Source organism: Neopelma chrysocephalum, unplaced genomic scaffold (assembly GCF_003984885.1).
Source record: "Neopelma chrysocephalum unplaced genomic scaffold, ASM398488v2 Primary Assembly neopelma1_22, whole genome shotgun sequence".
Taxonomy (NCBI): Eukaryota; Metazoa; Chordata; class Aves; order Passeriformes; family Pipridae; genus Neopelma; species Neopelma chrysocephalum.
In genome coordinates this window covers 11,127,210-11,139,630 of record NW_020897689.1, presented here as the reverse complement: position 1 = coordinate 11,139,630, position 12,421 = coordinate 11,127,210, and the positions used below count along the sequence as shown (strand labels likewise).

Genomic DNA, 12,421 nt, shown 5'->3' with positions numbered 1-12,421 from the left:
TTACTACCAACTTTTGTTCCTTCTGTCCCACCTCTCACTCTTTATCTCTTACAGACTGTATATTTAATCGTTTGGTGAGAATGAAACAGGCAAGGCCGATAAAGTAATAATGTGAAACAGCCAAGAGCCCCCTGGTTAGACCACTTACTTTGAAATCAGGTGATGGTGCACATCAATGATGGGAACTTTATAGTCTTGCACCTTGAATTTGATCAGCCAGGCAGTGAAGCCATGTTGTATATGTTTTGGTGGGTTTGATTGGTTGGATTTGCAGGGGCTTTTTGTACACCAGCCCACTAAAAGAGAATCTTGAAGGATAGTAGCTGGTACACAGCAAGCGTTTTCCTTGATACTTTCCATAGTAACTTGTGTCTGTCTTGTATTCATGCCTTCTAAATGGTATACAAAATTTATTCTGCTTTTTTGCATGGAACATATCTATGGAAAGTAACTCCATCCTGAAAAAGCTACATGTAAATTTAGTTACATTTTGGAAAGATTCAAACACTGCTTCCATGTAAGGAAGAATAACACCTCAAAGTGTACTCCTTGGTATGCAAGCACATACTCCTAAGGCTAGGCTGTAGTAGTAAGCATGTGCATTCCTATGGGGAATATGTGTATGTGTTATTTCTGCTTTCATCTGACTTGGATGGTACATCACCATATAGAGAAATGTAATGTTTGTCTGAGCTCAGTGGAGCTGTTGCTCTTGCACGTCTTTGAGGCACTCTCCTTCAGAGCAGACATGATACGAGTGAAAAACATGCTGTATGAGCTGGCAAGTTAACACAACTTACTCTACTTTTCCTTAACTTCCTTTCTTTCTCCTCTATTTCCTGTGAGGATTCTGTTCTGCAAAATCTGCTCTGTGTGGTATCTGAATTAATCCTCCTATCTAGAGCTTTTGAGACTGTATCATTATGACGTGTTCATAACTCAGGGCTAAAGGAGGCCTGACACTGCCTGCTTCATAGTACAGAAGGCACCTTATACTGGCAGAGTTCAGTTTTCTGACTGCTTAGAATTTTATTTGCCAGTCTGGGGCTTTGTTTTTTGTAGCATCCTTTGCTATTTTACCTAAAAATTTGTTCTATTAGGATACTCTGTTTTTAAGTAGTGAATAAACCTAAGGAACAGATCTATGTTCTAAGATTAATTGCAAGCAGTGAAGTTATGGGGTGTAAAGTATTAGCTATTCTAATTAACTTGCTGGTAATATTTTTAGATACTAAACTGCAGATCAGACAGCAAAATATATGATTTTTGTAGGTGTTATTTAGTAAAAAAACCAACTCACTTTGATATAATTAATTAAGCAGCTAAAACCTGGCAGTATTGTAGGCAGGCAATGTAAGAAATTTTAATCCTAGCTATGATCTTGAATTATGGCTGTCATAAACTACCTTTTGAAACAAGTATCTTAGATTCTCCCTTCTTCACTCTGACTTGCTGTCTTAAATTTGCTTTGATTTTTGTCTGTAATTTTTCCCCTCCCTTAGGTTTTACATTTGCACAGGCCTCTCCTTTTGCTCGAGGTAATGTGTTTGGTGAACCACCATCTCCACGGTATCTGAAGCGACAGGAGTCATACAAGAACTTTCTTCGTCTACAGGTGAATGTGCACACCAGATAACATCTGGTTAAATGAACTTTAAAAAGAGGGTTTACAGTTGGAGCAAATCATCACTGCTGACCAAAGACCCTACTTAGCCAATCATACCCAATTCTGTACACAAGAGGTGTAGTAAGAGCTATGTACTATCGAGTTTCTCAGATTTTGGCTTACATAATAGCATCACTTTTATAAGCATTTCTTATTAGTTGGCTTCTTTAATCCAGGTTCTATCTTTTTTTTTCTAAGTACAGCTCTTCAAATACAGTATTGAGTTCTCAAACTGTGCTTACTGTACAGGTTTGTGCACATAAATACCTAAAGAAACAAAGATGTTTGCCTTTGGAAGTTTACATGATGCACGCTCATCAAAGTGAAATGGTCATCAGTGAGACAGTCACAGTGTAGTTATTTATTGATGTATATATAAAGCCCAACTGTTCTTCTACCAACTTCTGTCTTCTGTCCATAATACTTCACATTTAATCTTATGCCACAGGAATTAAATATCAATGTAATTAAATATCAATATTGAGGAAATCCTGTATAATTTAAAAGAGTACTAAAGTCATACAGTAGTTTGACATGGATCTCTTGAAAAGATAAAGGGGTTTTTTTTCTCTGTGTATGGGACTGCCAAAAAGACTAAAGGGCAGACCTTTACCTTTAGTAAGTCAGCACTGGGTCTAAAAATACTATAATTGTGGAAAGGAAAAAGAATTGCTATATATTTTTTTGGTTTGGTTTCCCATCTTCCATTATTTAATCAATGAAGAAAAGTGTTATTCCAGCACATCTGGAGTAGAGTAAGTGTTAGGAAATACTTGGGGTTTATTAGTAGCATTTATAACTAGTTTTCTTACTGGAGGGTGGTTCTGTAAATAGTGGCCAAAAAGAAATAGTAAAATAGAATGTCATTTTAAAGGAGTTCTGAAACTGAAATGTAAGGCAAGCCCTGGTATTCTTTCAGTTGCGCCATAAAACTTTTGATTGTGCAAGTAGGTACTGCAAAAGGTCATGATGATAAATGTCATTTATCAGATTATTGCTGGCTATTGACAGTTAAATACTTCTTTGTTTTATTTTCTAGATTGAAGAAAAGAGACGTAGGGAAGAAGCAGAACGAGAAAAACTTAGAATGGAAGAAGAAAAAGAGGAAAAACGACTAGCGGAACAGAGGATGAGAATTCAAAAAGCGTATGAAGAGGAACAAGAAGAGAAAAGGAAGAAAGATGAGGAGGTGTTGTATTTTGATCCTTTGACTTTTTTACATCCTAAACTAACCCTTTGCAGTATTTGTCATCTAGACTAAGAAGGTAAACTAAGCATTGTCCGGTGAATTGGTTCTTGCTTGTAAATGGGTCTACATTAGCCAGAGAAGAAGTGTAAGATTGTCAGCATTAACTAGCACATTCCTCTCACTCTTTATCGTGTACTATGACCTTGAAGTGCTGTTAATGCTTCTAAGAAAAATTTCAGAGTTTTATAAGTGACAGTGGTGCTCTTCTTTCTAAAGGAATTTGGTGATAAGACCAATAAAAAGCTTTGTCAAATTGGTGAATTAAAAAAAAACAGCCCAATTTCTGGCTTTTTTTATTAGCATCTTAAATCTAGCTCTCATGGAATTATTTGTATTCCAAATGTAGCTATACAGGAAGGTTTTGTAAAGCCTTCTTTTGAATTGGTAAAGAGATATCTTTGAGATAAGAATACTGCTTGTTTTGGAAGAATACCAAGCAAATCTAGTGAATGCTTTTCATGGAGGTAGATTCAAATCCAAATCAATTCCCATGGATTTAATTAAAACGTAAAAGCTTTATTTATCAGGTTTGAAAAAGTGAATACATATTCATGATTTCGAATATCATAAATAATTGTAGGAAAAGGACTCAGGGCCATCAGAGATGGAGGAATCTTTCAGTACCCTGCGGGATTATGGAAGATCGATTCAGGATGTAGGACTTCAAGTTTTCTAAGAAAGAACACTTAGCATATATTCTAAATTCTCCTTCCATAGTATGAGCAAGTTAGTTGGATGAGCCTTGTTTTCAGAATACTAGAGCTGGTCTAGTATAGAGTGGGAAGCTTACTGGTATCATCGCTAATTGCAAACACAGGACTAAAATTGAGACTGAATGATAATTTTCTCTGTGGGCTTGTGATTAAGTGGTGCATGTTTATGGTATGTTTTGTTTGAATCTGAATTTTTGGAAATGACTCCTGCAGTTTAGCCTTAGCTCATGGCACATCTGGGGTCACAAACTGATGTTTATAGAAATTATTAGGAATTCTGTTAAATGATGTGAGCAAAGCCAGGACTGTGGATGTTTACTATTTGCATGAGATACTTTTTTAATTTGAATGTTTGAAGTCAGCCTAATGAAATATGCTTTTCATGTCATACTAGAATCTTTGATGTGTAATTTTAACTTTCCAAAGAAAACCGAAACAAAACTTCAGTAATTTTGAGTCTTTTTTTTACATACTAGTAATATTTATGTTACAGCGAAGATTGAAAAATAAAGAAATAATTCGATTGGATGAAGAAAGGAAAAAAGAGGCAGAAAAAAAAAGAAAAGAAAAAGAAGAAAAGCAAGAGGAACAACTTAGACAATATTTTGAGAAAGAAAAGATGGAAGAGGAAAAGAAGATGGTATGCTTCAGTGGCTTTCTAAGATACAAATACTTCAATCTAACTTTTAGAAATAACTGGATTTTAAAGAAATCACGTGATTTCTTAGACCTCTACCTACAGTGCTGTTCCCCTCTCACTTTATCAAGCTGCAGTATACTTAATGCACAAACAGAAGAGCTGATTGAAAAATTAGATATACTACAGTGGAAACTTATCTTGCTGATCAAATTTGCATAAAGAAATAGTAAAAACAAGATTAATAAGAGCAAGGTGCACTCTATAGTTGATTTTTATATCTGCAGTGAAGTACTGTGATCTGCATTAGCAGAGGTGCAAATACAAATAAAATTAGTTATACAGTGTAGAGGACTGGTAGGACTGTTTGTCTTGAATGATGGTGTTATTGATAATCTAATTATTTTTCTTTGACCTGGGTGGTGTAAAAAGCCCATCACATAGAATTTTGATGGACAAAATCAAAGTAAATTATAAAACTGTCTCTCTTATAAAATTTTTACAAAATTTCTGTCAATTCTTTAAAGTGGACAGATATAATGGAAGTGTCTAGAGGAAAAAAGATTTGCAACTTAAACATAAATGAAAAAGTCCCTAGAGCATAGAAAAAAAAGGATTTAAACTGCTACAGGTGAAAACAAAATCATATTAAATAATTTTTTCAATAATTTTATGCATTTAAAAGCATTTTACTGTCAAATGAAAAATACTAACAAAACTCTTCCTGTCCAAAATAATACTTTATTCAGAAGCTATAGGAACATAGTTTCAGACTTACTTTCCTCCTTGCAGTTTTCACGGCAATCTTCTCCCATCATTCCCACTCTTCAGAACAAATCAGTAAGAAAAGAAGAAAGGATTCCCTCTGCTGAGAGCCGTATATCTTACTATTCACAAGTATGATTATTGTAGCAAACTTTTGCTGGTTTATTTAAGACCATACAGTGTATGAAATCCTACCAGGTTTTTAATGGTTGCTAATTATTACTGGAATGCCACAGATAACTGGAGACAGTCTTTACATTGATCAGTCTTGTAGCTCTGAAATTTAAAGTTAAATTTGATTCCAAGTATTGAAGAAATTTTTTGGCCATGCGTTGTTTGAATTTTTTTTTCTGCATATGCATATCCTATAGGGATGAGCACCTCATTTTGGACAGGACAGACACTGTCCAGACCGTTACCAAGGGTGTAATGATCTCAAGATTTAGGATAAGAAAGATTACATATTATCTAGCAGCTCATCGTGTTCAGTCAGAGAAGAACTTAGCTCAGGCATGAAATTTAATGTTGATTCATAGCTGCAGACATTATTGTTTCATCTTTATGTTTTTGAAGGTACAAGAAGATTATAACTCCTAATATGCTTTGCTTTCTTCTCTGCATCAAAAATGAGTTCAGGAGACCTCTCATTTCTTTCACTTGACAGTCTTCCCTGGGACAATATTTTTTTGTTTTTTAAATAAATTTCTCCTGTAAAGAGTAGATTAAATAATTGGTTATGATACTTGAATCTCAGTATACACTTCTGTCTTTTTACTGAGAAAGTGTTTTTGGGTTTTTTTACAAACTGTCCATATGAACTCAGCTAAATACTTTATAGTGCAGTTTCAGAGAATATTTTATGTTAGACTTTAAACCTTATTAAAACCATTGCTTTCCCTAAATGTGAAGAATGCTATGGAGGAAGGTCTGTTTAGTTTTGTCTTAGCAGTACTTGGTATAGGTTTGTCTAGGTCTCTGAATAGTGCATTACAGTAATATATAAGTTTATAGTGGCTGTAAATACTATCCAAATATAGGAATTTGGATTATACATTTAAAGATCAGATTTAAAAAACCTTAGGCATTAACAACCTGTAAGGTTATTATTCTGTCTTCCAATTGTTAATGTAAATTGAATGTAAAATAAGGAAGTAAAATGTACATTTTCTTTTTTACATATTAACATTTCATATTCATTATGATCACTAGGATCCTGCACAGTCAAGAGTTCCTTCTCCACCTGTCCCTGCTAGAAGAAATCAGTTGCGTTCATTAGGTATGTGTCTGTCTTTATTGCAAACTCACTTTCTGTTACAACAAAATTGTTCTCAGTTACAGTTCCCTTTCTTTCCTGCAAAGGAATAGTCTTTTAAAGTTTGCATTTATATGTGGGTGTTTTCTCTGTCTTAATAGTATCAGTGTATTAGTATGATATGTCTGAAGTTTTAATGCAAAATAAAAATGCATTTATTATGTGTCTTCATCAGGAAAAGTTTTTTTGTAAAAACTCTGGTAATGGAATAATCTTCACAGGAAGTGCTGGATCTCTCAGTCAGAACAGTCGTTACCACTGTGACCAGAATATTGCAAAATGGGAGAGTTTTGCACTGGCTGAGTAATGGATTAAACCAACAATTGCAGTTGTAACTCTTAAATTCTGCTTATATTTGGTAATCTGCCTAATTCTCTGCTTGTTCCTCTTAGCTTTCACTGGTGGTTTTAAAATTCAGCTGTGCTGGGAGGATCTCCTTAGCTTTTTATATGCTAGTTATCTTGGCAGTATATGGGTGGAAAGCAGTAATTTTTCTTCTGACTCTTTTTTACAAGTATATAAGAAACAACATATGGAATGTAGCAGTAAATGCTGTCCTGTTGTGGCTTTTCCACTAAAAAGGAGAGTGGTTCTTAATGCGGCCATTGGAAATCGATTGACTCAGACTGTTTGTCACGAGAGAAATGAAGACATATGAATTTAGTCTCGTGTTTGAGGATTTAAACTAGTAAAACTTGTTTTCCTGCTAGGTTCTGGACACAGTCTAAAAGTCAGTAAAATATCAAATTACTAAGCATGTTATTTGGAAAATGAGGAATTTATTAAACTGGTTTAACTTGTGGAGGAATGCTGCCCTGACCACAAAAAAACAGCTTAGACCCAAAGTAGGTCTAAAAAGTCAGCATAAGCACATACTAAAAATTGAAGTTAGAAGTTGACCACTTAAGACAGTCTGCACTGGACAGACAGGTATCCCACTTTTGAGTCAGGAAACAGAAATCAGGTTGTGTGCTTGCAGTTACCACCTCAATTCCTGTCATCTGCCTCTGGATCTCTGAGTAATGTGTAGGTTTGCTTATTTCAAAGTAGGGCTTTTTACTGGCAATGCCCTCTTGCTGCTATTTCATAGCTTTTCCTTTTTTAAATATCGCGAAACATTTCCAGTGACATTTGGATGCTTTCTGCTATTCAGGAAATCTGGTCCTTGTGTTGTCTCAAAATACAAGCTCTAATCTAATTTCTAGTATATGAAATGCTGCAATCCTTGTGTTTGTACAGTCTTTGTTTCAATTAACATTTCATTATCTCTGTTTTCTTTTTTTTTTTACCTTATGTTTATGAAGTAGACAGAAAAGTGGCTCTGACATTCTTTATTTTTAAATTATTTGTGCTAAATTCCAGAGGAAAGAAAGAACGTGATAAATGAATTATCAGAGATGAGGAAACAGCTTCGTAGTGAAGAAAGGCGACTGCAGGAACAGTTGCTAAATATGGCCACTGATGATGATGTACCAATTACACGGTAAGAATTTAATCTTCAGTTTTAAAAGTTAGATTTTGCACAGGAACTTAGAGCTTCTGTGTATCAGTTGGCCAGTATACGTGAGTGAAATGAAGATATAAAGATAGAACTTGTATATAAAATTATCTTTATTTTTTTCTAATGTATATGGGTTTTTTCCAAGAATCTTGCTAAAGTTTATTGTCAGAATGGCTATACAGGTAAGATTGGAGGTTGCAGTGCTCTGCCTCAGAAAGAGGTTGTGTAAGGTGGAATTTTATCTCATTACCTCTTTTCTTAGGGCATAATTTGTGCCTGTAAAATGCAGTACTGCTGCTGTTGAATATGTTTTTGAATGCCATACTGTTGAGAAAATACTTACTTTATTCTTGAAAAATCGTACCCTCTTTATTTAATAAATTTGGTTTGTTTTCAAAATGGATTAGTTAATTATACCAATTAGTTGGAAAAGACTCACCTGATCACCAGTCTTAGTCCTATTCCATAAAGTATGAGGGATTTTTTAAAAATTTTAAGTAGGTTATCCCTTTTTATAACAACTTTCAAATTTATTTTCCTGTTTAGATAGATTTATTAAGGATAAAAGATCCAAATTTTATCAATATTATATTTCCATCCAACTCATTAATATTACACTCTGCTTGTTTTACAAACTTTTCATGCAGGAGGAGGGACAAGAATCCAAAGGATATATTTGAGAAGGCCAGGCTTCGCCTGCAGGCTCCAGTAAGGCGACCTTCATCAAAAGAGGCACAAGATCCTGTCAATATACAGAATATCTGGGAATTTAATGAACTTAAATACAAAGGCAGGTAGATCTTCCTGTTATTGATGAAGAAGGGTAGTGAAACATCTGTTCTTTTTCTACATCTTCCATTCCATCCAGTATTTAAAGGCAAAAATAAAAATCAGGCTCTTCACAGCAACTGCTCATACAACACACTCAGTGGATGGCCTTCTGTATGTGTATGTATCTCTGTGTGGTCATTCCTACAAGTACATGGAATTCACAGCATCCTAATGCTGTGTTTTCACTCGGAGCACCCACCTGTCTTCTAGTCCTCGCTGCTTAAACTTCCTGTACATTTGATATTATGGTGTTACTGAAAGTAGATTGAATTAGATTTTTTTACCCATGAACAAATTATGATTCTCCGTAACTTTCTGTTTCTCCTTTACCAGAAAATATATATTTTTAATATAGAAAAATTGTGAAATCATTGCGAAGTGGGTCATCCTCTTGGACGCTATCACCATTATTTTTAATGTGATTTTTTTATGACTTTGTATCTGTAGCTATTTCTTCAAGAATGCTTTTCAGAAATGTTGGTTTAGGGAAAAAAATATAAATTTCATATCTTTGCTATAGACTCTGAAACGCGTATTGGCTTGAGGCACATGTATCCTGATCCTCCAAAAGATGACCAGACTCTAGAGATTCAACAGCGGGCGCTGTTGAGGGAGCAGCAGAAGAAACTTGACAGAATGAGAATGAGGAGAGAAACAGAAGGTAAGGAATGAATGGTCTGAGATCAACAAAAGTCATTGAAATTGTGTTTTGAATTTGATAAGAATTAAAAACCATGAGGTCTAGTTTTACTTCTTCCAAGTTCACTGTCAGTACAAAACAGTAAAACACCAGAATGCTGAAAGTCTATAATAATGTAAGCATAAAGAAATTGAGCATTTGTGGGAGCTTTTGTGGTTTTATATTTGATTTTGGGTTTAATTACTGCAACTGTTTCTCTTTGGTTCCCTGATGAAAGTAATTTAGCTAGTGCCTCATACTTCAGAAAAATGCAAGAGAGAAGTAATTTTGTTACTGTTTTTTAAAGAAGAATACAGAGCAGGGTAGCTCTTCAGCTGATCTGTGATAAAAGTGTTAGCAGATAAGTTCCTTGAAGCAATTCTTGAGTTCCCACTGAGGAAGTAGATGGCTTTGAGCTGTGAATTGATTAAAATGCAGATGGCATATCTTCACTTTGCTCTCCTTTTAATGGATTAAATTTCTTTTATTTCCATAATCTTGGCTTAAGTATTTCAAGGTTTCAGCAACCTGTAGTCATAAACAGGATTTGCTTTAGAAACCACATGTAAGATATCTTAAATACTTTGAGTCTCCAGAAGGAAACTGTTGCTTGTATTGCTTAATAGAGATGTTCCTAAGATAGTAAAATATTAATATCCTAACATGGTAAAATATTTTGGCTGCATATTGCAGAAGGAGCAAAATGTAAATGTAATGCCCCTTTTTTGCATGCTCCACATAATTCCAAATGTAGGGTTCATTTAGATACCTTTTACAAACAGTCATGAAAGACCAATATCTCCAGTTATTTTGGATATTTAAAAATATAATGAGAGTTGCTTCAGCCTTCCCAAACCATACAAATAAACTCAGTTTTGAGTGCAAGATACAAATTTCTCAGAAAAGTGTTTGCCTCTGTAATTCAGACTGGCCTAGCTAAATTTTTGAAGAGAGAGTAGGTTTATTTCTGTGGTGGCTTAGCCTTTGCTAGCAGCCAAACTCCCACCCAGCTGCGCTCCTGCTTACATCCCCTCACTCCTGCCCCTTGGTGAGGTAGTAGGGGAAACAGGAAGAATAAAGCTTGTTGGCCAAGCCGTAGATGGGAAGGTTGATTACAGCTACTGTTGTGGGCAAACCAGACCTGACTTGGGGAAAATTAACTGAATTACTCTAAACTTAAATATTTAATTACTGACTTTGAGTAGCAGGAAACAAAAAGACAAACATCAAACCCACATCTTTTCTGCCCCCTTCCCCATACCTAGCTTCACTCCTTCACTCTGTGCCCCTGCTCCCCTTCCTTGGTACCACCACAGGTTATGTTCAGTGCCTTCGATGATGCAATGAGTGGTGTCAGCCTGAGACAGAGGGGAAATATGGTCAGAACGTAGTGGTTTCTCTCTTCTGCCTCTGTCTTCTTGCACCTTTTCATCTGCTCCACCATGGTCTCTTCAGGACCTGCAGGGGAATCTGCTCTGGCACCTGGAGAATATCCTCCCCCTCCTTCTTCTCCAGCCTTCATGTCTGCTTTTCACATGTTTGTCGTCACTCCTAACTGACATGCTTTGCTTTGCTCTTTCTTAAATATGTTTTCAGAGGCACCACAAGCTTGACAGATGGGCTCAGCTGCAGGTCTGTTATGACACCAGCTGTGCCTGGCACAGAGTGGTCCATGGCATCTTCTCACAGTGCCTGCAGTCCTTGCCTTGCCTCAGTCACCCCTACGACTGCTCCTTAGACTTTTTTAGCCTCAGAGATGAGGTGAAAGTTGGACATTAAAAAAAAAACAACACAAACATATATGGAAGGAAAATAGTGATACCTTTCCATACTGCTTTAAAAAAAATGGAGTGCCTCTTCTGGTCCCTGGTTGTGCTCTGAGGCTTGTTCCTGTAGCTGTTACTAGACCTATATGTGAGTAAGATCAACAAAATTGGTTACCAGGGTGTGAAGGGTGACAGTTACTTGCAGGGTGTTCAGTTCAGCTCCTGTTGAGCATTAAAGATGATTCCTGTTCTGTCTTGGACAGATATGCTGGTGTTCAGGCAAATGTGTCCAGTATTGCTTATGGATAATAGAACATCACAGTTGCAAATAAGGATATCTGTACCACTTTCTGTGTTAATTACATGGTTGTGAATATAATTTAATGTCTAAATGGAGGGTATAGGGTTGTCTTCAGTCTTCCTCTCTGTGAGATTGATTGAAAATGATAAAAAATAGTTCACTAGCTTCAGCTGAGATTTCTCTGGGGCGTGGTTCTGGTTTTCTGCCATTAGAATATTTTTTAATAGTCCAGTGTCATGGTTTGAACAGGCCCAAAATTCAATTCTGATTCCTAGCCCCCCCTCTCACATTTCAATCCCATGTGAGATGGGTTTTCCAGACAAAAACACGAGACTCAATATGGGGGGAAAGGAATATATTACAGGACTATACAAATAAATACTTATACTATAATACACTGCATACAATCTTAACTCTATATCTATCTCTACCATGACAATAATATTTACAATGGGCCAAATCTCTTCTCTCTCCAAATAAAAGTCCAGGAGAGAAGAAGAAGAAAAGACCCCTTCCAGTCTCTCAGCAGCAGGCTCTCTCTAGGTAGCAGGCTCTCTTCTTCTCTTCCAGGCAGCAGTAGTAGTTGCTGGCTCTCTGCCAGCACACACGAGGGGGTCTCCAAGCCCCTCGGCCCTCTGTTCTCAAAACGGGGGTCTTTCTGTGGGCTGCTTGACCCCAGACACGGTTGCGTCACCACGGTCATATCACGAAGCACCAGGGTCTTCGTGATGGTCTGGTATCCTCAGGGGAATCCAAGCCCCTTCACAGAGCTCCCATGCTCTGACTCAAAGATGGCTGCCAGCTTCTCTGAAGCTGCAGCAAGGGGGGGAAGCCCAAGGTCACCTCCTCCACACACATTCCTTTTGCCGTCCTGCCTTATCTCTCAGGAGGCCGGAGCTTCTTCGCTCCTCTCAGCAGTGCATACTGCACTTTAGGACTCCTCTTAGTCCACCACCCCCTCCTCTTCCTCGGAGGGGTCTCTAGCGAGTTTGGGGGTTTTG

At 36.6% G+C, this 12,421-nt stretch overlaps 1 protein-coding gene across 11 annotated transcripts in view; it reads left to right on the top strand.

Moving 5' to 3' along the window:
• Window positions 1-12,421, top strand: part of CSPP1 (centrosome and spindle pole associated protein 1) — a 64,481-nt gene that overhangs the window by 37,856 nt on the left and 14,204 nt on the right. For 10 of the 11 annotated variants that reach the window (XM_027700207.1, XM_027700021.1, XM_027699521.1 and 7 more), the window contains 8 exons: window positions 1,503-1,615; window positions 2,706-2,855; window positions 4,122-4,268; window positions 5,058-5,162; window positions 6,240-6,306; window positions 7,705-7,825; window positions 8,491-8,633; window positions 9,195-9,335. In XM_027700207.1, coding sequence (XP_027556008.1) covers window positions 1,503-1,615; window positions 2,706-2,855; window positions 4,122-4,268; window positions 5,058-5,162; window positions 6,240-6,306; window positions 7,705-7,825; window positions 8,491-8,633; window positions 9,195-9,335 — 987 coding nt within the window. The remainder of the gene's footprint in view (window positions 1-1,502; window positions 1,616-2,705; window positions 2,856-4,121; window positions 4,269-5,057; window positions 5,163-6,239; window positions 6,307-7,704; window positions 7,826-8,490; window positions 8,634-9,194; window positions 9,336-12,421) is intronic. The other variant, XM_027699782.1, reaches the window with a different exon arrangement.